The sequence below is a fragment of the Patella vulgata genome, chromosome 6 (assembly GCF_932274485.2).
Source record: "Patella vulgata chromosome 6, xgPatVulg1.2, whole genome shotgun sequence".
Taxonomy (NCBI): Eukaryota; Metazoa; Mollusca; class Gastropoda; family Patellidae; genus Patella; species Patella vulgata.
In genome coordinates this window covers 14058478-14085498 of record NC_065884.2, presented here as the reverse complement: position 1 = coordinate 14085498, position 27021 = coordinate 14058478, and the positions used below count along the sequence as shown (strand labels likewise).

The window sequence follows — 27021 nt, the reverse complement described above, 5'->3', positions numbered from 1 at the left end:
ATTATGGGAGATTAGATAACGAGTTGGCAGTTCTCGCTATAATGAAATGAAATGGAGTTTAACGTCCTACTGTTCTGCTCCTAACCTGGGCTAATGAAGACGGGCATACGCCATACAGTGTGCTATGAGGGAAATTTTGCCCGGACAGCGGCACTACGGCCTACTCTTATATCGAATTCCAACTGCCAAGGGATCTTTTACGTGCCTCGCTATAATAGTGAAAAACTAGATAATGTAAAGACAATTTGCTGAAAATGTCATTCAAATTTGCTGAAAATGTCATTCAAATTTGCTGAAAATTTCATTCAAATTGGTCCACTGTGAACAGAGAACGAAGCGGTTGAAATTTCCGCCTAGCCTCGATCATCATTACTAAAATCAGTACGATAAACAGCATAGTCTCGATTATCTATTTAATCGTTAAATCGTGAAGGAAAGTTATGCAGTAAATCGGCTCACAATCCACTAAAGATCGCAATCTAGCGCTGCCATCTAGAGTTGATTATGGTCTGGATAGGTTAATTAATGTCTAATTGATAATTTAGATAACATTTCAGGCCTAAGGAAGACCTGCAATAGACAGATTTAGCTCCTGCATAATGTACGTTTAATTATATTTTGGTAATGGGGCACAATCATCTTAAGAAAGGTGTTTTATATTTTATTTATCATCTGTAATCCATGACAATCTTCATATGGGAAATTTAATGTCTTCATACTCCCCGAGGACATTTCGTCTGGACTTTTGGTAAATAAACTTTTCTTGGTTGCATTAATTGGCCCTACCCGTGCAACACATATATTCATTATAAATTCACCAAAATAGGGGGAGAGTAATGCGACATGAGGTGTTTGTGCGTATCTGCGTGTGATCTTTTGTTCTTGATTTTGTTGGCTTGTTATTATTAGTATCAGGAATTATGGAGTGGGGGTTGTGTCAAAGTGCGAGTAATATAGCAACTCATTTTGTACAAATTCTCATCAGCCTTAGTGGTGCAACTAACACCTCATTTAGATTACATTCATAACAAGAAACTTAAGTCAAGTTCAATTTGCTGTTTTAATAACAATAGTATTACAATTATTTTATACAGTAATAAAAATTAGTTTAAATAGTAATAAAAAAATAGTTTAATAACAATAATAAAAGGGTAGGGTGTGGTCATCGGGTTTCTCCCGCAAGCGAATTATTGAAATAAAATTCTACCATATGATAGTCTTTAAATGACCTAGTTTGTCTAAACTGGATGTTGAACCCCATTTTTCTCTCTCATAATTTTACAGCAATACATAATTAGTCCGATATCTCAACCTGAATTATCAGTCAAATAGGTCTACAAAAGATAGTAGTAAATGAGGCGTTAACTTTTGAGATAAACGATAAAAAAAGAGTGTAGAAGTAGGTCTGGTCTACTCCAGTCTACTTGGCCCCTATTATTCACATTGATTGGGTGGGTCTAAGTAGGAACTTCTCTAGGCCTACCCTCACTCGTGTTAATGTCCTCATTAACAGGGGTACATTACTTGGTGACAGTAGCAGACGCAGGATATTTGGTGGGAGTGGGGCGTCCATTGGTGAAAAATATGCGCCCCCCCCCCCACATCACCCCAAAGCTAAAAAGTTACAAGACTGATAATTAATGTCAATAATATTAATGCACTGGGTCTATGATACAAACATACATATATTGTGGCCTAGATAATCACACGACGACAAAGATGCAGATTCATGGCTTACGATAGAAATAGAAATATAAAAAAAAAATCACTCTTGTCATTTCGATCTCCGGGCAGTACTGTTCCGTTTACTTTATTTATCGGAATAGCCTTGAATGTTTTCTCGTTTTTTTAAAGCCACTTGTATCACTTTCATTACGTTGTTTAAAAGTTTTAAATAATTTCATAAATTACATATTTACACAGAATGAGTAGGTACGTAATAGAGACAAGATGTCGTTACAAGTCGGGCTTTTCAGAGTTATTTCCCTTTTCCCATATTATTCTCCTCTCACGTTCTTTGTCTCGCGTGTAATATTCATTAAAATTTGAAGCAATGATTGCAATTGGCATTGATAATGCTAACAAACCGGTAATAGCACAACAAGATGCAACAAATCTGCCCAAGGCCGTTTTTGGATATATATCCCCATAACCAACAGTTGTCATAGTGACGATTGCCCACCAAATGCCTAATGGAATATCCGTAACTGTTTCTTCCTCAACTTCAGCTAAATACAGAGCACATCCAAACAAAGTTGCGATGATAAATACGCACACTGTCATCATTGTCAACTCTCTAATACTCTTTCTAACCGACAACAACATTATATGAAGGGATGGGAACCTTTCCGCTAATTTAAAGAATCGCAAAATTCTCATCACTGAGATGTATTTAAGTCTGATGTAAGAAATGTATACGAAAGAAGTGGGATGAAACATTATGAATCCGTCGTCAAAAGCCATGTCTATGATAAGCGTCGCCCAATTACATATGATCACCAAAACGTCAATGATATTCAGAGCATTTTTCATAAACTTGAACTTACAAGGAGTAGTAAAGAAGGAAAGCAGCCATTCTAACGTAAAGAAAATAGCACAGATCACGTCGACATAAACAAGCGATGGGTGCGGAACAGTATTATAAAACATCAAATATATAGAATTGTTAATATTGATATAAGGCTGGGGGTTGGTAAAGTTGAAGATGCGTTCAATTCTAAAAGCTGGATGAGTATTGCTGACAAAAACAAAAACAGATACCAGTACCATCAGTAGATATAAGCTGTTAAATATCTGAAATTATATAATGTAATATAAAACTTCATTGTGCATATTAATATCTTAGATTATGAAAAGAAAACTAAATGGTGTCTTTTGAGTACTAGGAACAGATGCCCGTTTGAAAATTATTTGTTCCCTAACCGAGACAGATCCCAAGGATTCGCAAATATGGTTTCAACTTTTCGTTGGTGCAGGATGGAAGGCCTGGCCAGGAACAGTGTCTAATCGTTGGAATGGGACTCAAAAACTGAAAATAATTATCGAACTGGCTTATTTCCGCTTAGCCTAATACCCCCATTTCACTGAGCTGCGGAAAGCTGCGGTACTCACGGACGTCCGCGAAATGGCTTCTACGGAAGAGCTTCGGCATTTTTACGCGGGAAAGTGGAAAAAAATTCCACGGAAAATGTCCATTTCACACGCTCTCGGAATACCTTCGGAACAGTCACGGTATCTTCGGAACGCATACGGGTAAACTACGGTACAAATCACGGCGAAGCGGCGGAGAAACTGCGGCACACTTAGGAATGCGCTCGGATCGTCACGGAAGATATTCGGACAACTTGCGGGATACACTCGGCAATGGCGGAAAATACGCGGGATAACTGCGGTAGCAAAGAACGTTTGCGGAAAAATTTGTTCGTGCTCATCCGCAGTTAAACCGGGAACGATCCGTAACATTCGCAAGTTTTTCGCTTTTATTGCGTATACAAACGCAGTTGCCGCAAGTTGTCCGCATGTATACCGCAGACATTCCGTCACTTTCCGCGGGTGTCAAATAGTCACGGATTACATGCGTTCGTGTAAGGAAAAATGCGAAATAAAAGTGCGGTATGTTCAAGAAATGTTACGGATTAGACGCGGACGAGATACTGAAGTGGCGTAAATAGCATGACACCATGGATAATGATGCATTACAGAGCGGTGTGATTACGGGTTAGTCACGGATTAGGCGCGGTTAATATACGACTCGTTTGCGGACTACTTGCGGAAGCCGCGAATCACTTGCGGACTGTTTGCGGACTTCCCGCGGAAGAATTTGCTGGGTATAAAATCCATGCAAAGTCATCCTTCATTCATAGATATTTCTACCTCGTCATCGACAACAGGTATTGCAAACAATTGTTTTAAGATGCACTGAATGAGTTTACATTATGTCCAGGATGTGATAATGATGTAATTAATTTTGTTTGTCTTTAAATAAATTTCTTAATTACTTCAGTATTTTATTGTTTATTATGTTTGCCCCGAGTTTAGATGTTAAAACAGCGAATGTTTCAGATAATTTAATAACAATTTAATAACATTTCGCACAATTGTTAAGAACAATTTGGGGGCACAGAAAATGCAGGTCTGTTTAACTGTCATAATGGTCACTTGCAGTTCACTCAGTGTTAATCTGTGTGTTCTTGGTGTAGGGTTGCCAAGAGACCTGTCCGACTCCGCTGTTGAAATAAAGCTTGAGGTACTCCCGCTGCTTCTTGACCTCTACAGAGTCTCTGTTGGGACCAACCACTCCTGCAAGATCATGCATCTTGGCTGTCTGACGCCACTGCCCCGGGATAATATTGTGGTCCTCGTCTTCTCTGTCGATAACGGAATCGTGAAGTCTAGTGTATCTTGTCCTCATTATGTTGTGAAGACAGATAGAAGCTTAAACCATAGTTCTGACGACATCTGGGCCCTGCTGCAATGTTGTGAGAAGGAACTGCCAGCGATTTGCTAAGGTGCCAAAGGCGTTCTCTTCGACTCGTCGTGCTCTGGATATCCTGTAGTTGTAAGCTAATTATTCTGCTGTGAGTCCCCGTCTGGGGTATGGCTTCATGAGGTACTTTCTCAGGGCAAAAGCATCGTCCCCCAGAAGGAAGTATGGATTGTTGACATCATCGTATGGGGAGAACGTCTGGTGTTGGAAAGTTGAGAATACCATCTTCGAGGCATTCTTTCAGTTCTGAGGTGTTATATATTTGAGCGTCGGACATGTGCCCCATACCACCAACGTCTACCCACAAGAATCTGTAATTGGCGTCTACCAATGCAAACAAAATAATAGAGAAAAATCCTTTGTAGTTGTGGTAGAGGCTTCCAGAAGATGGTGGTTTTCTATTGGCAGCGTACTTCCCATCTAAAGCACCCACCGCACGAGGAAGGTTCCATCTATCTTGGAAGTCCCAACTGAGGGATCTCCATTCCTACTCAGTATGTGGACACTGTATCACTTCGTCTTTGTAATGGTCGATTATAGCCTGACAAACCTCGGGTAGGAAGCTTGTGATAGTGTGACGAGATACCCTGAAGTTGTATGCCAGAGAAGGATACTTGTCACCAGAAGTTTGAGACCTGGCGTGAGGGCGGCTCTAAAGTTGGTGTCCTGCTTGGTAAGTCTAGGAGATAAGGCGGTCAGCAACTCATCAAAACGGTTGGGTGGCACCCTGGGGTAGTTGAAGAACGACTGCTTGTCTTTAAAACGGAGCTTTTCAAACAGATTGCCAAAGTTACAGGGACCTATTCTTCGTTCCACTCTCAACCATGAACGCAACCAAAAGCGTTTAAGCGTGTCTGCCCTTCTTCTTGGTTGCTTTTTTTTCTTGGAGTTCAACTTCTCGTTTCAAACTGCTGTATTCATAAAGCAGCAGCAAGGCGTTGAGCAGTTCGATGTCGTCGTTAGGGTCCTGAATGGTATAATGTGCTTTCCTCTTCAAAACAGCAATTTTATAGGCGAAATCACGTGCAAATCATGTGCTCTTTACCAATTTTTCCACAGGTACGCCGTGATTGATCCGAGACCAAACGCTGTTGTCGAAGATCGTCCGCACTTGTTGCGCATTTATTCCGCGTAGAAAGCAAGTACTCAGCGATTATTCCGCAGCTCTACCGTGCCAAACGGATTAGTATCGCCAGATACCGCAGTTATTCCGCTACTGCCGAGTGTGACCCGCAAATTATCCTTATGTCTTCCGTGCTCATTCCCATGTGGTCCGTGATTTTTCCGTGATTTATTCCACGGATTCTATACCCTGAAATTTTTTTCCGCGGGAAGACCGCAAACAAACCGCGATTGATTCGCCGCTTCTGCAAGTAGTCCTCGCATACAGTACGCAAATGACCCGTATATTAACCGCGCATAATCCGTAACTAAACTGTCGTCAGGCCGGCTATCCCTCGTTCTTGTGCGTCTCGTCCGCATCTTTTCCGTAAACATTCCGTGATATACCGCGCTTTCCTTTCGCAGGCGAAGGTCTTCCGTATTCTTCCTTACATGAACGAAGGTCATCCCTAACCATTTAAAACCCGCGGAAAGTGACGGAATGCCTGCGGTATACATGCGGATAACTTGAGGCAACTCCGTTTGTATACGGAAAAACAGCGGAGGACTCTCGGATCGATCCCGGTTTAATTGCGGAAGAGCACGGAAATTTTTTCCGCAAACGATATTTAAAGGAACGTTCGCGGAACAATTTGGGCTCGCACAAGTCTGTGGACGACGAGGAAGGACTACGGATTCACTGCGCTTCCTGTCGGAGCCATACGGAGTGAGAGGAAAGACTTACGGACTTTGCAGTACACTTGCGGATTTCCTTCCGCAAGTCTTCCGTGGCTCAGTGAAATGGGGGTATAAGCATGGTATACCCATCTTCGAACCCTAATCAAGGCATTCACCTAATGTACACTGACACCATGTGCGGGGAAGAGAGTTGGGTGGCAGTCCCTCCCAGTTCCACCGGCTAATATTGGGCTGTGTGGAACATGCTAAGAGTCGATTTGTTGCATATCTGACCCACGGTATATGTTTGGCACTGGTTGAGCATTATGATTATAATATTGAAAAACGCATGATGTTTTTGCCATTTGCGAGGGGGCGCAAACACTCAAGGCGAAACAAACTCTAAGCCATGACGCAAAGCTCGTCATTGCGTCCCTCTCACTTAGCCCCTCCGGCAGATTCGACTAACCAAGCTAGCAACCCCTTCGTTTAGCTGCAGATTCGACCGATCAAGCTAGCAACCTTTTCGTTGGCAACCTATTCAGAAAAAAACCCACCAGAATGGACTAAACTCATCTAGATTTATCAACCAATACAATCCAACGAATAGTTTGCCAAATTGTGTTCGGTTTTATAACATGCAAGGTACCGCTGACTGTGTACGTGTGACTGACAGGTAGTAGGCGTGATTAAGTTGTCGCCTAAGCTGGCCGGTCACCTCTGGCTTGTACATTTAATACTACAAGTAAAATGTTTACGACCATACGGTATGTAAATCCCAATACCGAATATTTAAAGCGGCCGTTTATCGATTACTTTACTTACTGTTCTATATACAAATGTAGTTCTTATAACACACATTAAAATCACGGAAGTCTCATACAGTATCTGCTAGCACAGTAATATCGGTTAGTGTATAAACAAAAGCTTCAGCCATTTAGTTTTTAATGCTTATACAACTGCCAACTAGAATTGTAAAGTAATACGCACCCTTCGCCTAATGGTAATTATAGATTTTATTTCATGTCAGTGTAGGTTTAAAAAAAAAAAAAAATTGTCACAAAACACATATCAAGGTTAAACTTGCATTCAAACAAACAACTGATATCCGATGGATTCGTTTTGCTAAATTGCAGACTATAGATTTACAAAAGGGCTCATCTCAGACTTTTTTATTTCAAAGTAAAAAGATGAAATTTGTTCTTGAGATAGAATAGTTGGTAAATGATATGTACTCTCACGCAATTTAACATATATTTTTCGATTATCTGGGCTTGTTTAGAAAGACTTTACGTTGCTCCAGCCTACAGGCCTAAACTTCATAGCTTGTCACTTAGTAGAAGAATAAATTGTATATCGTAAGTCTTCAATATCGATTAAACAGACGCGTTTGTCAATTTGGCAAACCGATCCCACCGTGATATATCCCATTTGGTGTACTCAGGAATTTTTAAAACAATCCCATTCCTCCAGTGCGCAAGCCACCAGTCACCCAATGAGGTGCCAATTGAAATGAATATCAGCTAATATCTCAATCTGATTAAAACATAGATCATATTTCGTTTCGTTTTTTATAGTTCAAAATTTCGTTTTACTGTCTTTACTACTCTGGGATCTGGAAGATGTGTTATATAACCCGAGTTCTGGATGAAGTGAGAGATTATCCAATGAAACGGAACTGTAGGTAACCCACTACAAAACATCAACGCTGATTGATTAATCAAATGTCTGACATCAAAGGGTCAAAAGCCGCTCGTGTGATCTTTGACGCGACCTTCCACAACAACCGGTCAGATCTTCGTGTAGTTGAGGCCATCGAAAATATAAAAAAACGAAACGAAATATAGATCTGTATTTTAATCAGATTGCTAATATCTTTACTAAATTACCTACTTCGACTTATCATGGAGTCAAACCAACATATTTTCTCCCAGTTTAACAGGGGTTACGGTGGGTAAGACACTGGCTCGCTAGCCTCGAGTTCGGGTGTTCGATCCCTGCATTGGCTGCGAAAGTTCGTCCAGATTTTCCGGCGTGGTCCCCCCTTGTCAGTCATGCAGGACGGAGGGCCTGACAAGGACAGCTGTCTAGTCGTTCGGATGGGACAAAAAACCGAGGTCCCGTGTACACGTTGGCGTTTGCGTAAAAGATCCCTTGACGGTTAGAATTCGATATAAGAGTAGGCCACAGTGCCGCTGTCCGGGCAAAATTTCCCTCATAGCACACTGTATGGCGTATGTCCGTCTTCATTAGCCCAGTTCGGAGCAGAACAGTAGGACGCTAAACCCCATTTCATTTCATTTTCCTATTAAACAATATTTATTTCCATATAGTTATTTTGCTTTCAAGGATATCGAATTAACAATTATCATACTATACTCAAAGAATCTAAATTATACTCACCTTTCCTGGAAATGATGATCGTGGTCTAGAGAGAAGCATCCACATAGCATGCTTCCATCTACAATATCGTCTTTGTGCATCGCTAGGTGAAAGACACGCAAATTTTGCGGAATCTGCCATCTTTTGCATTGCTTCAGCCAGATTTTCATTACGTTCAACCTTATACAGAACCTTCCAACAACATTCTGACACAAGTTCTTCGGGTATCTCCCAAAACTGTAATTCTTGTAGCATGTAGCTACCACATACATGTTTAGGTAGATGGAGCCCGTGATTTCGATACAGATTCATTATGGGGCTAAACAATGCGGGATCTCTGTCAAAATAATACTCTCCACTCTCTTCCTCGAACTCATCTGAGTCCTTGTTTAAACGAGATAATCTCGAACCCGGAAACTTATTAAGACGTGACTGTCTTGTAACGAATAATTGTCCTCCTATATTTATCCGTACTTTCGATCGTTCACTCATTTTGAAATAACCAACTGTAATCACGTGTAATACTGGACAGACCGTGTGCTGCAATTAATTATTCACAACATTGAGCTACACGTAGTCTTGCGACTAACGATTTATGTTAATAACAGTTTCGTGATCATCTCCAATGAGTCCGTTGGCAATAGAAGAAGTCTGTTTATTTAAAGTATGTTCAAGTAAAGTATACACAATAGACCAGATCACGGATAATTAGATCCCCTGGTATTCAACTGTCATCACAGTTGTAAGTGCACAAAAAGACAGGATTTCGCGACATTTAATAGGACTCAAGCAGTTCAAGAAAAAGATCAACAGCGAGCATGATGTTCCCCGCCTCAATCCTAAAATAAATAGATAACCCTCATTAATAATAAAAACATATTTATATTTTTTTAAAAAGCATCGAACAATCAAATTGTGTATCATCTGCTTAACTTGAGCAGAAAAATGGCCAGTGTCAAACTTAGTCAAGATATTAGGGACCTTTCGCATCGGTACGAAAGCGAACACGCGTTCGTTAATACCCCGTCAGACCTGGTTGGCGTCCTTATTGTGCTGATACGGAGACGGAAAATCGTGCTATGATCGCCGAGTCACGGCGTTTGTTTTGAGCATGTTCAAAACAAACGCGAAGGTTCTGCAAACTGACCTGGACAGCTGTGAGAACGCGACTTTTTTCAAGTTTGGGACATTTTCTTGCGTTGTGTTCACGTTTGCCGGCGACCTTGTGCATTTTCTAGTCGCCGTATGGTCGCAGTATTACGTATCCACAAACACGCGGTTTCGCAATCCGAAGTATGACGTTCTTAACTGGCCGAACACTCATGTACGGATTGACGTCACAAGTACACACGAATCGGTGACGTTTTCGTACCAATGCGAAAGGTCGCTATTGATGTGATGTAACACAGACAGCTGCTCAACCTAAGCAGAAAGTGTTCATCATCGAACTCAAACAAGTCATCCGCCCATTGAACATCTACACCAAGTTGGAATATTTATCTCAATTATAAGCAGAGGTTTTTTGTCCCAAACCCTGTGACATACAGATGTGGTGTCGAACACGTGTTGATCGTCCCCAGTTTTCTTAGAAAGACGGGGACGAAAAGAAATGAAATAAAATTGGGTTTAACTAACTAACTACTTGTCTTCACCGTCATAGCTAAAGAAGACTGGTATACGTTTTACGGTGGGCTGTGAGAGTAAACTGTGCCCGCATATTGATACTACTGTCTACTCTTATTTCGAATTCCAACTGTCAAGGTTTCTTTTACGTGCACGCCAATGTGTACGTGGGACATCGGTTTTACGTCCCATCCGAACGACTACCAGTATTTCTCTATGTAGCCATAAAATGTCACCAACCAACGATCTATAATTCATGTCCAAGTATTCAAATGCTAAAAGCTACAATTTCATATTTTTAAGTTATATTTTTAAAATTTATTAAAATAAAGCCCTAAAATAGATGGTATCCATAAAACGTCCTACCTTGTTAAAGAATAATCCTATTAATCCTATAATGCACTATTGCCAGCTGAGAAATTGGCAAAAATATCATTTTCAACTTCAAATTCCAACGTTTGAAGGTAGCTAATGCTAATCCTATAATTCACTATTGCCAGCTGAGAAATTGGCAAAAATATCATTTTCAACTTCAAATTCCAACGTTTGAAGGTAGCTAATGCATGGAGGCAATAGGAAAACAAGAGAGGTAATTGTGTTATTATTTCCTGTGTCAATGATTTTTAAGGGTGGTAAATAATGCCCATTTTCGTATAATAGTGAGTTGATAGCCTATTGAGCAAAAGACATAGAAATAATTATGTTTTCACTTTCTTAGAAAATATGAAATTCTCGCTTTAATTGAAATATCTACTAGTCTGGCGAAGATCAGAAATCCGACTAGTTATTATTAAGTGCTACATTTCAATGGGCTGGAAAGTACAAGAGGAATGGAGCACAAATAACCACGAACTAGACGGTGCATGATGGCATACACTCGCAGACTCAGACATTAACTACGAAGGCACAAGACAAACACACAGAATGGACAAAACACAACATACAAAGTACATGACAGACATGTAATGTAGCATACTTATCTATTCTAGTCCATTGGTTCTAGTCGTTGCAGAATAGTAGCACGATGAACCACATTTCATTTCATGTCATTTCCATTGGTTCCAAGTTATTGGGTTCCTTCACAGACCAACTTCACACAGTTATAGTATCCACATTAATTTTGTAGACCCTGGTCGTATTGAAATAGCCCAACTAGATCAATACCATAATGACTCAGCGATGTTTTTATGTAGAGTAACTGTTATAGAAACAGATTCTGAAATATATTGTCAGGACATAATACCAAATACATTACCCAACCAGGATTGAGCCTCCTACCTATTCATAAGGTAATAAATATATAACTGTCTATAAAAATGGATTTTACGATGAAATGGATAAACGCCATAAAAGAATTATACAATTAGAGAGCAACAGAAAAAACATCTAACATAACATTCAAATGTATATAGCGCAATCAATACTCGTATATTGAAAAGTTGTATATTTTGGTCCCATTGTATCCAAAGTGTAGATGGTGGGAACTCGAACCAGGCACTCGAGTCCGACTTAAAGATGCCTTCCAACATAAAGAAATGAAATGAAATAGTGTTTAACGTCCTACTGTTCTGCGCCTGGAATTCCAACTGTCAAGGGATATTTTACGTGCACACCAAGGTGTACACGGGACCTCTATATTTCGTCCCATCCGAACGACTAGACAGCTGTCCTTGTCATGCCCTCCGCCCTGTCACTGACAAGGGGGGACCACGCCGGAAAATCTGGATGAAGTTTCTCGGCCAATGCAGGGATCGAACACCCGACCTCCAGTCTAGCGAGCCAGCGTCTAACCCACTTAGCCACCGTGAACCCCCTCCAACGTAGACTAAGCGATTTGATGATATACTTGAACTAAAACCATACTCAAATTAATTTATCTAGCAAACGTTTGCGTTCAATCACTCTTTTAAATTGGAAAAATATATTTTGTTGTTTGTCATGTAACTTGATTGAGGGAGGACCCATTTACAGGTTGTATTTTTCGTTACTTGTCCATTTACCATACATAACGAAGCTTAAGTAAATCTTGGATTATCGTCTGTCAACCTCTTTTTTTCGCTGCTTAATAGCCGAGGCTGTCGTAGTACGTTTAAACCCTAACTGTTTCCACAATGGGGGGCGGGGGATGGATGGCCGAATGGTTAGCACGTGTGCGCTGTATCATAAGGTCTGTCATTGAGTCAAATGGCGTGGTTTCGAATCTCCGGTTGTACGTGACATGGAGTAGGGTCGCCTGTCCAACCTCGTGGGTTTTCTCCGGGTCCCCCGGTTTACTCCCACTGCAAAAGGCCCCTACGCAAACGAATTATTGAAATAAAATTAAAAACCATATGTTAGTCCCGACATGACCTGGTTTGTGTCGAGTGGACGTTAAACCCCATCTCTCTCTCTCTCTCTCTCTCTCTCTCTCTCTCTGTTTCCGCAATGACTTACCATTCGATCAAGAAATAACAAGCGCCCAATAACACATTCTACAGTAGATATCGCTTGTCTGACAACTTTCATAATCTACTGAATTTGATTGGTCAATGAAAAAGGCACTACTTTCTTTAACAAAAAGGAACTACGTTTTGGATTCAGTAACATTGTTAGGGTGACCCATGTACTCACAGAAATACAGTCCACCGCTGATAGTTCGAGACTACCACTGAAGCGTGCACATTCGCCGTGCCGAGACCAACTTTCTGACAGTATGATACTATAAATAGCCATGGCACGTGCAATTCTTTACAAATCTATCAACTATTACAGCCGTAAAAAAATTATTGTTGACGATTTTGAATAGCAGTAAAATTAAGCTTCTTGGTTATTACAGCAGATTTAGAAATTACGTTCGTTTCATTTTTTAAATCGCTTTATCATTAACTGTACCGTTAAGAGCGGCATCTTTTGGTTTAGTACAAATAATATCTCTGAATCACTCGGGTTAGACAGGAACATGATACTAGCAGTAGTTTCATTTTACTTTTACAAGCTTCTTAAAACGATTGTTGAACTGCCTAACGTGCTTATTTCTAAATTCAATTTCTTGTTCTAGCTTTCTGTTATGTTTCGTAAAAAAGTAGTCTTGATTATCCCGACCTGTCAATTAGACGTAGAATGGTCGATAGACTGGTTAAGCGAGACTAATTTCAAAACAAGGGCACGTAACCTATATTTTACTCAAAAGTGTCTGGATGTTATGGACGACTCTTGGAACCAGTTTTCAGTCTATTATTTACACATGATTAATGGTCATAGCTTATTAAGTACAACATGAACATTTATTTAGTGACTATAATTGTGTGAAACTGATATATATAAATATTGTGGCGTAATTGTCGAGATATATGGAGATATTTATTTCTGGTGGGTCACCCTAACATTGTTCTAGGAATGTTCCCATTTACCATAAACGCGTTCGCTTCGTAGTGGCTTTGACCTTAAAGGAAACCCCGAATCAATACATAGCACGTTGCAACGGGCGACTCGCTGTCAAAAAATGTTGTATCACTAAGCCGTAATGTAATCTAATCTAATCAAGTTCAGTAAAATTAAATCTATACCAAAGAATTATATTTATTTATTTGTGCGCGTAAGAAATGGTTGGGTGATAAATAAAATCTCCTACTCGTCCGTTTTGATCTCAAAAAATACTCTTAGGAGATTCTCTATATATCACTGAATCATGGCGTCTGCTTCTGTCCTTGCTGATTCTCGTGTTACAAAACTAATGAAACAAGTCTTGGCAGACTGAAGCCTAGGGCCTCCAGATATAGGAGCATCTTGCCAAGATGCACATAATGGCATCAATATGGATTGAAATGGACCACCCATACAGAATTCTAATTTATATTTTTAATTTTGAATATTATGGAAAACACTTGAGTTAGAGACTTGGCTTCTTTATGTCGGGAAAGGGGGAGGGGACGTTACCACATATTTGTTCTTTTATATCGATAAATGACTTCTCGTGTTTAGCAATGCCAGACAATTCAAAGAGAGCCTTATATACAGTGAGGTAAGGATTACAAAAGGATCAGACTGATTCTCAAGTCGATTATCTAAAAAAAAAAAAAAAAAAAAAACACCTCCCCGTTTTTTTCGCATGGGTTGAGCGACCAACTATTCAGGCTTTCGGGTAAAGATCACAGATTGTCTTTACATCCCCTCACCCACAATAGAAACCAGACATAATAATAATGAGCGGAACGAAGGTCGACATCGGAACCCAAAATCTTTAGACACACAAACTGAAAGGATATTACTATTAATCGTGTATATTACACGCTCTACCTTAAAAACGTTACCGAGGACTTAACTGTCATCCTTCCGCCTCCAATTAATGAATGTGCACAGAAATGTCAACAGAAATCGACATGAAAAGGGGAGAGAAAGACTGAATAGTACCAATTGATTTTAATCTTTTCTTTAGCACTGGCGGTAATAGAATAAAGGCTGCCACACTATGCTTAGCAATTTGGTTGCTTTGATTTCCCTGTAATTGGATTTTATATTAGAACCTCGGGTGCCAAAGCAATACGATATCATACGCACTCTATCAAATTTAACTCAAACGCACCTGTTTCCGTGATTATCTAGTAAATTTAAAATTACTAAAGATGCATTACCTTAGAGCTAAATCTGTTGCATGTCTTTTTTCTTGTTTCAACTAGAATATACTCTTCAAAAAAAGTAGGGGATATTGATATGCAAATAGCTATGCGGATTGTGATATGATAAATAGTCATGGACACTTGACATGTTTTGAGAGTATGTTCACAGATGAAGAACTTATCGCCCGTTGAGTTGCATGTGAGACACGCAATAGCGCCGTACACGTGGGAGGGGTTCATTGTCAAATTTGACACTTCAAGGAAGGGTTGATGTAAACTGCCGCTTGCTGGTTTATCCTATCCATGTTTGCTTTCCTACTGGTTCTTGCACAAGATTTACTGTTTAGTGTATCTTTGCTTTAGTGTGTTTCGGAGCAAAACAGTAGGACGTTAAACCCCATTTCATTTAATTTGATCGAGAGACATGTTCGTCAACGTCAACGTCAACCGACAACACTGCAAGAGAAGTGGGTTAGATTGCCCCAAATCGTGATTGGACGGTTGATTAAGAGCATGCCACGACCAATTGCTGAATGTTTGAGGATTGGTGGAGCAATTACTCATTATTAAGACAAAAATCAAAAACGTCCATTTTCACTTTTGACATTGTAACTCTTTGCGAGTGAAATAGGGCCGCCAGATAAGCCGGCGATATAGACTGTTCATGTGTAGGGAATTGGCCTGTTATTAACATACACTGGTTACTTCTAATAAAAACAGCAGTGCATTTCCGCAGTTTTGTATTGTTTCTGAATATCCCCTACTTTTTTTGAAGAGTATATCATATTATAACCTATAATCAACTCCTTGGCTACTGGATGACCGAGATTTGAACATCAGCGAGATTTTTTGAAATACGATACATTGGAAAATCTACGCAACAACTTCAGACACTCATAGCTTTGCTCAGAATAATGCAAGCAATTTAAATGAGATTTATATTAACAGGGGCGGATACAGGATATTTTAAAAGTGGGTTGCAAAAGCGCGTGTGCAAACTTAAGCCTTTAAGATTGAAGCCAGGCCAGCTACTTGTATATTTTAGACATAATTTGGATAAAAAGAATTTTTTGGGAAAAGGTAACGTCGACCAAAAAGAGCAGTTTGTAACATACTTCTTTACATATCACATGTTCGAATAATATTGTCGGGTTTTGAGGCATAGCCATGATTTCGATTTAAGAAAAGAAACAGGCGATTGAACCGGGTCAAATATATTCTTGCTCTTTGAAGCCAGATAAATACAAATATTACTTTTACGTTTCCTATAATAAAGGATATATACCTATCTGCCGGGGGGGGGGGGGGGCATTTTATACGATATATTATTTCAGTAGTACGAAAGTGGAATATTTCTAGTGTCCCAGCAGGTTTTAAAAAGTTAGTGTATACTTTGGAAGTCAATTAAACCTTTCAAACTATGTTATGTTTTATGTATTAATGACCTGAAGTATAGATCCTAAAAGTAATTGTTGCATTTTAGTCTGCGAAGGATCGCGCCGTGCCGTTTTTTGAGTCTTACGTAGAATGCCCAAACCCGAAAAAAAAAATCCCCATGAGGAATAGAAATATTGAAAATTAATAAAGAAAAGACAGATAGATTGGAAATAACAATTATAACAATAACAGTATAAACAGGACCCCACCCCACCCCACCCCACCCCGACCCCTGATATATGTCATCGGTGTATTTAGCTGTCCCATAGAATTATGAACGATTTGCTAATGTTGAATTTCCCTGATGGTTGTATGACAAATATATCATTATCATTATCTATGGCATTTAACCAGGATTATGAAGCCATTTATTGCTTCGACTCATTATGTCCGACTTCACGCGGATATCATAATTCATCGCCGATATGACAAATTGTTTAAATTGGCACGTATAAACTTGACAGTACAATATCTGTGACATTTTAGGCTGTCATGATACAAAGTTATGTTGCCCTGACTAGAATGTGGAACTTACGAATGCGATATTTTAACATATTTCCATTAGCAGCTAACATAAAAAATGGAGTTCGTTTAGTTGCAATTGCTGTTAGACGTGTCTCACACGTGTGCGTCACCTAGTGTAAGTCAAGAGGCGCTGTGTGAGACAAGGTAGCGAATAAAGGCATATACGTAGTTGGGTGACGTATTGCAGCAATGTCGCAAAAGGCGCCTCGTTTTTTGCCGAAATCTGCGTCACCGTATATAGTAAAGGTAGTGTTGGGAGATATGACGCATGGGCTACCTCAGTACCTATGTCAGGAATGCGTAGTTTTTACACTCTGGGATGAACCTCATCGCTCAACCATCCGTGTTTCAATATAAGAGATGGTGCTATGTAAAAACGACGCTTCGTTAATTTAAACGCGAATATTTGGGGTTAGGAGATAGTTGTGTCACTACATTGGCTTATGTATGTTTAATTAGTCATAATAGTATAAAATTACCTTATTTTTAAGATTTAACATGTATTGTATTAATAAAACAAACTGAGTTTGTCAGGTGACACTGACGACACACAATTGTAGCTAAAGACAAACACATACAGTATATCCGGGGGCGCCGGAACCCGGGTACCAGGGTATACAAATGGTACCCTGCCCTTTTCTGGGGTATACATGTATACCCATGCCCCAATTATGAAAGTTTTCAACCTTTTTACTAGTCTATTAATTTTAAATGATAGATATGTAATTGCTCTCTGGTCGGTCGCGAACCGTCTCTCAGACTTTTGCTTCTTTCATTATCATATATTTTAAAGGTTTTATGTTGGAATTTGGAATGCTAGAGGCGTTCTAAACAGCGTTCTTCGAATTGACAAATTTCAAAGTTTTCTAGAGGCCGGGGAGAGAGATTCCCCCCACAGTCCCACCGACCCCCCCCCCCCCCTATCTTTTGGTACCCTTGCCCTCGCGCCGTTTCGGCACCCTTGAGTATATCTCAACTTTTTTAGCTACGTTCTCGTTACGCTGCGTCACGGTGTATTCGGTTTGTGACGTCTACAATAGTACAAGGAAGGCGCATTTTCGGCATCTAATGACAACATAATATTGAATCATCAGATATCCTCTGACAGCCTCACATAACAATTTTTAGTCTTCGAAGATATTATTAGTGAGCAGAAATTCGCCCGTGTATCAGTTATCACTCGTCACTTAAGTCAGTTATATAGAAGGATAACTCGTGTTTTCCTTTTGCGTTCGTCACTTCAATTTCCTTTTTTTAAAGCTTCACAGCGCATCTACCGTAGCAATGGTCCCTATTAAAATTATATTTGGAACGTATTTAACCAGTTCTATCACATATGTGATAATGACTGACACCAATGTTGTCCTTTAAACTATAGACATGTGCAATCAATATTCTTTGGCGGTTACGTTCGGCGAAATACGCGACGAGTTCAAATTGAATGGCAGTCTTTGGCGTCTGGTTATTCCAGTCTACGCCGGTAGTAATCTCCTGTGGGGTATGTTTAGCCTCGTTCATCGAGTCGATTCATTACAAATAGCGTTCGAAAGCATCATGGCACGCGATTCGTGTGCTAATTTTAAAATATTCATTTTGTCCTAAATATTGGATATCAATGTTGATTTAAATTGACCAATAAGTCGTGTTTGCAATGTTGGAGACTGTGGATGATATTGAGTTAGCGACGACTTGCCTCTTGATAGTTACTAAAAAAAATCATATCATTTCATTACTTGGTTGGTAGTTTAGTAAGTGGATCGTACATAGGCCTATCACAGTCTTGCTATCCGTTACATGTCACGCGAGTGATTGAAATACTAGGCGGAACAATACAATATAAGGTCATCATAATTAGGATTTTTATAATACGGCACCAAATATCAGAAAAAAAGAGAAATTGAGCTGCTACAGCACCACGACTGTTCTTTGTCATATGGTCATATAGACCGGAGGCTCAGCGCGGGGGGGGGGGGGGGGGGGGGGTCCATCAAATGGGTACAAAACCAGACCCAACTTTTCTAGAGTGAAATTTTGCGTAGAATACGATGCCGAGTGGTAATCAGTCCGCCGTTTGGGCGTTTTCGAGATATTCGGGGTCAAAGATCAAATGGGTTCATTTGCACTGAAAGTGAATGCGCAGTCATTCTTGTATTATGAAAAGAGGCTTAAAATGATCTTAGTGACCCTGCAGGTCAAAAGGTGAAATTTTCCGTTTTTGCACTAGGAAGATTTAAGGCAATAAAATGTCAACGTAAAATATAAAAACTAAAGCGAAACCTGTTCTAATTAATAATAGGAACATTTAAAATTTATCTTCAGGTGGTCTTTGCACCAAACTTTTACTTTGGAACGTCGAAAAAGATCTTGCATATTTTACGCTGACATTTGTTACTTTAAATCGTCCTAGTGCTAAAACGGAAAATGTGACCTTTTGACCTCTGAGGTCACAAAGAACAAAAGTGAATTTAGCAAGTTTACATTTTTATTGATAGTGTGATTACTTTCGATCATTTTCAGCCTATTTTCATGATACAGGAATGACCGCGCATTCACTTTCAGTGCAAATGAAATCATTTGACCTTTGACCCCGAATATCTCGAAAACGCCCCAACGGCGGACTGATTACCACTCGGCATCGTATTCTACGCAAAATTTTACTCTAGAAAAGTCGGGTCTGGTTTTGTGCCAATTGGATGGACCCCGCCCCCCCCCCCAACCGCGCTGAGCCTCCAGACTAATAGTTATATCCCGGAGTTCGCGAATATTTTATGTTAGAAATGAATCCCATTCATTTGGTTATGCCTTAACTGCGCAATTCCAGTCGAATTTGTATTGTGTACATCGGTAATCATTATTCCTATCAACCTATACCGCTAATGAATGAAAATTAAAGACATTAACACTTGAATTGCTCTAGCGTAAAGGGGCATTCTGGCGTTAAGCAAGGAAAAATCAATATTTAATATGATACAGTGACATGGTCAGAAGCCGTGTCGTACTACAACATTTCTAATAGGAATATCAGACCAAACATGGATCAATTTAATTCGATATGAAGATAAGAAGAAGCGAAATTCCTTTGATCTATTCTGCCTCTTGAGCAAATGATAGACTTTATTGTGTCTTTTTTCTTCTCCCTTTTCTTGACAGGTCTACATTTCTTCGAAGTTGAACTTCCGCCCCTTTTCAATCCACGGTCGGACATGTTTTTGTGTTGTCCGCCGCCATCTTAACATATTCGTGAATCTAATTGTTGGGCACGGGAGAATACATAGCGTTGCTATTTTGATGTCTTAATTAAAATGTTAAATAATTACACATTAAACAATGTCTTTTTATAATATAAAATTTGATGAAATGCAAATCATGCAACCATTACTTTAAAGCATGTCACAAATAAAGTTTACCGAAAAAGAAGTACGGTGGTCATTGTTGATGGGTAGATTTCGTTTGTAGAAAATATTCAGTGTGGACAATTACCGAAAGGGTTATTTTAGGATGTGTCTTACCTGTTTTAAACATATAATATAGGCGATTTTCATGTTCAGCGAACACTTTCAGTAAAGCTGTCAAGTCATTTTGAAATGGATATGTTGTACACGACATAATATATACTATTCAAAAAAAGTAGGGGATATTTGATTTTTAAGTGTTATTAAAGTCACCTAATGAAACTGACGAAGAAACAAATGACAAAATGAAATGAAGTTCACATTCATCGATTTATTCCAAATGATCGTTAGACTAAGTAAGGCACAGACTGACCATTATAAGGGTAAAATGATACCCGGGGTCAAACAGCAAAGTTACCACAGCATCACAATCAAGTCAGTAACGGGTAAATCCTCCCCTGTTTGCCAAACAAGCATTGATTCGACGTGGCATACTCCTAATGAGACGTCTAAGGTCATTTTGGTCCAGATTGTCCCATTCCTGTTGCAACGCAGCAGCAAGTTCTTGGACATTGGCAGGATGTTGTTGACGTTGACGTAACCTCTGTCCAAGCATGTCCCAGACATGCTCGATGGGGGAGAGGTCGGGACTCAGTGCTGGCCAAGGTAATGTGGTGATGTTCTGTTGTTGGAGGTAACCTGTAACGAGCCTGGCCCTGTGACATCTTGCGTTGTCATCCTGGAAGATGAAACGGCGGCCATGACGTCGTGCGAACGGCACAACATGGACTGCCAAGATGTTGTCCCGGTAGTACTGGCCTGTTACACGCCCTGCAACAACATGTAAAGCCGTTCTTCCAGCAACAGTGATGCCTCCCCACACCATAACAGAACCACCCCCAAATCGATCATGTCTGATGACGTTAACGTCTTGGAAGCGCTCGTTTCGACGACGCCACACCCTCCTACGTCTGTCCAAAAAATCAACAGTGAACCTTGACTCATCTGAAAACATCACATTGCTCCAGCGTCGATTATCCCAGTGTTGACGATCCCTACACCAACGACGTCTTGCCTGAATGTGATGATCTCTCAAACAAGGGATCACGCGAGGACGTCGGGCGCGAAGGTGACCCCTATGCAGTCGATTCCGAATCGTCTGGCCACTCACTCTCACACCAGTGTCTGTTTGAAGACGAGCGCTGATCTGATTTGCTGTGATGACACGATTTCTCAAGGCCAAGGTAAGGATAAATCGATCCTGGGCTTGAGTTGTCGCCCTTGGTCGACCTGAGCGTGGTCTGTCCTGTACAGATTGTGTATCACGGTATCTGGACCATAGCCTGCTTATGACAGACTGAGAAACATTCATCGTCCGCGCCACAACCGCCTGTGTTGTGCCGATCTGTAGCATGCCAAGGGCACGTAACCTTTCATTTTGGGTAAGCCGACGCATATCAAAATTTGTTTTCTGGTCACTAAAACAATTAAACTGATGTTTCCACCCTGGAATTCAATGCCACAATGACTGTAACGTGCAAATCTTGGGTTGGACCCCCATGATGATCCCAAGCATCACCTGCATTCCATGCGGTAGCTATTGGTTCGTTTGGGCGTCACATGTAACTGGAAATGTTTCTTCTGTTAGGTTCTATAGTGACTTTTTTCGTAGTCATTTGCATATTTTAGTATTATGCCCCCAAAATCAAATATCCCCTACTTTTTTTGAATAGTATATAATATTTATATCGAGCATGAAGCGATCTTTCATATGTTTCAATAAAATATAAGCCCACTAAAATTCGTGTATGGTTTAAAAGATATCACATGGGAATTCTTCATTTAATCGATCATCCGAACTGAAGAACAGGATAATTAACGACCATTGTGTTTTGTTCTGAAACTAATTTGTATTTTAATATGCATCGTGTAAGATTTATGGAATTCGCATCCAAGTTACTTTTATATGAACAGCGTTATGAATGTTTGAAGTTTTGACAAGAAAGTCGTGAATAGCCTCGATAGTTAAAGCGGCATTATGGAAGATTAGATAAAGAGCTGACAGTTCTCGCTATAATTGTTAAACAATAGATAATGTAAAGGGAATATGCTGAAAATTTCAGTCAAATTACTTCACTCTGAGCCGAGAAATCATTTCAATAACACTAGCACTAGCCACGATTGTCATTGTTACTGTTTTTACAATAAGAAAGTCTCGATTATCCATTTGTACGATTTTTCATCAACCGCAGATCGGGTTCAAATCTGTTGAAAATCGGACCCATCAGATGGCATCTAGAGTTGATTATGGTCTTGTCATATTAATAAATGTCTAATTAATAATTTATATAACATTTAAGGCCCAAAAAAGACCTGCAAAAGACAGATTTAGCTCTTGCATAATGCATGTTTAAGTACCATTACCATTGATTTTCCATTTTGATGTTTCACGAAAATATTGCAGACATTATCTAATCCACTTAAAAGCCCAGCCATCCGATTGTCTAGATAGTTCTAGATGACACGTGAATTAACGTATAAATATTATATATAACAGTAGAAGGTAGAAAAGAGATCCGCAATAGTCAGATATAGCTCTTATATAAAACATCTTAAAGTTAATAATTATAATCTGGGTAGTACACATATGGAATAAAAACGGGTAAATAAAAAAAGTTGAGAAAATAAGCGCTTCTGACGACCACATTTCGAAGGAGATGGACGGAGAACATAGCCTATTCCCTCATTGTAAAAAAAACTATAGCGTATATCGCGTTCACAAGATTTTCGGAACGGGGTGGGGGGGCATTATTCCAGATCGAAGGTCCCATGTGCATGAAAATTAAACTCACCCGCGATCTGTTGATCCCTGACGGAGAGTAGAGCCTATCCCCTCAATGTAAAGAACTATAGCATATATCGCGTTCACAATATTTTCGGAAAAGTTGTCATTATTCCAGATCGAAGGTCTCATGTGCATCAAAATTAAACTCATCCGAGATCTGTTGATGTCTGACATATATCTTAAGTTTCATGTACATCGAGCAAAAATTATGGGATCTAGCGGGTCCGCAAGTAAGTCAACGTACGAAGAGGACATGGACGACGGCATAATACATCCGCATGAAAATGTGGGCGTATAAACCCAATAAATTGTATTATAGAACCACTACAGTTAACACAAATAAGCAGAAACTGTATCATTTGCATTAAACCCCTTGAGGAGATATGGCAGGGACTATCAAATCACAAAATAGAAACAATCCAATATGTCTGATGCAATTTTAATAATTAAAGCAGCGATGCAGTATCGAGATAGTTTGACAATTAACTAAATTGTCCCAACTCTATTCCAGCGAGGAGCTAATTTTACGCTTATCAGTGTTAGGAAACAGATCCATTAATTGATCTACCACAAACGTTTGTGAAATTCATCCAAAAGCCCTTTGCTATCTTGCACGACTCTTAAATGTTTGTCTTAACTTTGTATAAAATCTAATTTCAAAATGCTAAATTGGAATTTGTCTCAAATAGTTGAAATCTGTTGTGACCAAAGGTAGTTATACGAAATTAAATAGGGTTTAACTTTTCTGCAACGACTGGGCTAATGCAGTGACCTGCGAGAAAATATTTGCCAGCAGCTCTACGGCCTACTCTTGACTTAGAATTCCAACTGTAAAGGATTATTTTATCTGAACGCCAATGTGTAAACACAACCTCGGTTTTTCGTCCCACCCGAATGACTATACGTTGTCTCTTGATATGCCCTCCGTCATTCTGTCCTACATCACTGACAAGGGTAGACCACGGTGGAAAATTCGAATGAACTTTCTCGCCCAACACGGGGGTGGAACACGGGTCCCAAGCTTACTGAGCCAATGCCTTGCCCACCGCGGTTGTTGTAAAAAAAACTGTGTTAGGATATCCTTTCGAAAGCGACTATTCAAAAGTCGTAATTTGCAAAAAAAAATTGATAAAAGTGAGAATAATACAAAGCAATCAGCGCATCACGGATTGGATTAATTTTGTAAAGCAAGTCGCAGCTGGTACCTGACCAAGCTGAACGCGATTGCCGAACTGCATCAAAGGCAATTCATGATGAGGGAGTGAGTGGTCGGGTTAGGCAAAACAGCTACACACATATAAATCTACCATTTTTAAAATATTTATTCAAATGCAGACCGAACAACGAAATCGGCTAGAAGCGGTGTTCATTACTATTTGGTATATTTGGAAAGTATAGACGCCCAATCGTATTAGACAAATACTGGATTACCCCCCCCCCCCAAAAAAAAAAACACACACACACACAAAAACATGGTAAGCACAGGGCAAAAATGTCAGGGTATCACTAACTGGCAACCCGACGGCTTGTCAGATGGCTTATTATTGTATGCTAGTTTGACTGAGAGAGCGGTTGTTATTTCTTGATCGAATGGTTATGCGGTTTTGGGAACATTGAGGGGTGTATATGTATAACAGACTCTGCAATGAAACGGCAGAAAAAAAGTTGACATAAAACAATTCAAGAACTTACTTAGGCCTCAGTATTGTATGGTAAATGGACAGTAAGTATTGACATACATTCTGAAAAATGGACCATCCGTCAATCAATTTAATTTACAAACATGGCTTCAAAAACCAGATTAAAGTCTTTAACTTAGTATCATCCAAAGTCTTCGAAAACACGAATTATTTGTCAGTTTAAATCAACATTGGTGTCGTTATCTTATCTTTAAAGAATGGGCGTCTGATATCCAATATTTAAGACAAAATAAACATTTTACCATTAGTACACGAACCGTGAACCATAATATGTTTCAGCGCCATTTGTAACAAGGGACTCGAAGAACGGGGCTAGACATATTCCACAAGTCATGTCAAACGATGCGCAATAAATACTACCGGTGTAGACTGGAATAACTGCATACTCCATTGAGGAACAAGGGATCAAAATAAATTAGATTATGATTTCTTTTTCACAAGACAATATCTGCCATAGGTCAGAAATGGAGAATACCGCAAAAAGACACGACTTTACCAAATCTATGAAAGTTCTTAAACACGAATAAACTGTACCATTGACACATAATGTTCTAAAGGACCAGATTAACAATTGCGACGACCCTTGCCACAGTGCAGTGGACATATTGTTTACCCATACGTGCATTTTTGATTATGTCCGAAATGTTAAGTAAGGCATGTAAGATGTAAGTGGAATAGAAATAAAAAATAGACACGCAAGGTGTGGAAATACGCCCACACAGCAGCTTATCCGAAAGGAAAACGTAATATTGATGCCTTCGTGATATCCGATCTTTGTTGTGTTTACAAGCTTGAAAAAATCCGTTAAAAATTATTGCCTCCATCGACACTATGTGTGTGTGTGGGGGGGGGGGGTACTCCGGAAGGGGAGATCAGGGAACAAAAGATCACAGAATGATGGTGATCATCAGGGTTTATCCTTTCATAGCCACAATACATCCCCAGTAGACAGTAAAAATTATAGCATATATATCACGTTTACAAGTTTTTTTTTTTTAACAAAGTGTGGGTTACGGCGAAACGGATTGTCGCGGAACGCTGATTATCGACAGGGTTCGTTCGTCCTCTCATGGGGGGGGGGGACTGAAGGGTTAGCGTGCGCGCGCTGTATCATAAAGTCTGTCATTGAGTCGACTGGCGTGGTTTCGAATCCCCGGTTGTACGTGACAAGGAGTGGGGTCGCCTGTCCAACCTCGTGGTTTTCTCCGGGTCCTCCTCTTTCCTCCCACTGCTAAAGACCCCTATGCGCAAGCGAATTATTGAAATAAAATTAAACCATATGTTAGTCCCGAAATGACCTAGTTTGTGTCGAGTGGACGTTAAACCCCATCTCTCTCTCTCTCTCTCTCTCTCGTCCTCTCATGAACAGCACAATGATGATTATGAATATAGGGTCCATCCTCTCATTACCACAATGCTTTCCCAGTAAAACATTGTAGCATCTATCACGTTTACAAGGTTTTCAGCAAAGTGTGGATTACTACGAAACGGAAAGTTGCAAAACGCTGATTATCGACAGGGTTGGTTCGTCCGTCCTCACATGACCCTAATGCTTAATCCCATTATTGAGTTCGCAGGGTCTTCTGCAAAGGGGTGGGGGACTCAAGTTCCATAAATATCTATTAAAAGGGGGGCATAACTCCAGAACTAAATACCGTTCTACCCCTCACCTCCGTTCTAAGCCTATTTTGGAGTCCTTACCTTCTATTTTTCACCGTATTTCTTCTTTTTTTTTCGTCAAAAGGAATCAAGTCTCGCCACATCGGGCACAAATTTGTGATAATATCTTCTAGTAGAATTTTGCAGTTTGTTTAGCAGTGCCCAGTCACAATTCTGAGTTGTACCTGTTTGTACCTCTAATGCTTGATCTAGCTAAACATGTGGGACCTTTAATGTGAGTCACACACACAAGGGGGTTCTCGGCAAACATCCAAATCTGAAAATGTAAGGTTAAATAATAGATGCTCTGGGCTGCAAGTCTAAACATAATATAGAAACAAAAATATGTTTACTTTACATTCGTTCGATCCGTCAGATTTCCACACATAGTAAACTTTACTGAAAAGCACATCAAGTACCGCATATCAAAATAGCAAGATTCGTCCAAATCAATAACATAGAAACAAAAATGTGTTTACATTCGTTCTATCCTTCCGATTTCCACATACAGTAGGTCTTCTTAATGTAAACCTAACTGGACAGCACATTGAGTATCGCATAGAACAATAGCATGCTTCGAAGAACTCGTTGTTCTCAA

General features: G+C 39.8%; 1 protein-coding gene across 2 annotated transcripts; it reads right to left on the bottom strand.

Annotated features, from left to right (window-relative positions):
* Positions 1–1097: 1097 nt before the first annotated feature.
* Positions 1098–27021, bottom strand: LOC126823489 (potassium voltage-gated channel protein egl-36). Of its 2 annotated transcripts, XM_050552363.1 has the most exons (5): positions 26903–27021; positions 26466–26700; positions 11247–11486; positions 8669–9486; positions 1098–2793 (listed from the first exon to the last, which is right to left on the bottom strand). In XM_050552363.1, exons 4-5 carry the CDS (start codon positions 9137–9139, stop codon positions 1957–1959), a joined length of 1308 nt encoding a protein of 435 aa, XP_050408320.1. In that variant the 5' UTR covers positions 9140–9486; positions 11247–11486; positions 26466–26700; positions 26903–27021; the 3' UTR covers positions 1098–1956. The 2 variants fall into 2 exon arrangements, with proteins under 2 accessions (XP_050408320.1, XP_055958052.1); XM_056102077.1 differs by lacking the exons at positions 11247–11486; positions 26466–26700; positions 26903–27021 and having other exon boundaries at positions 8669–10534.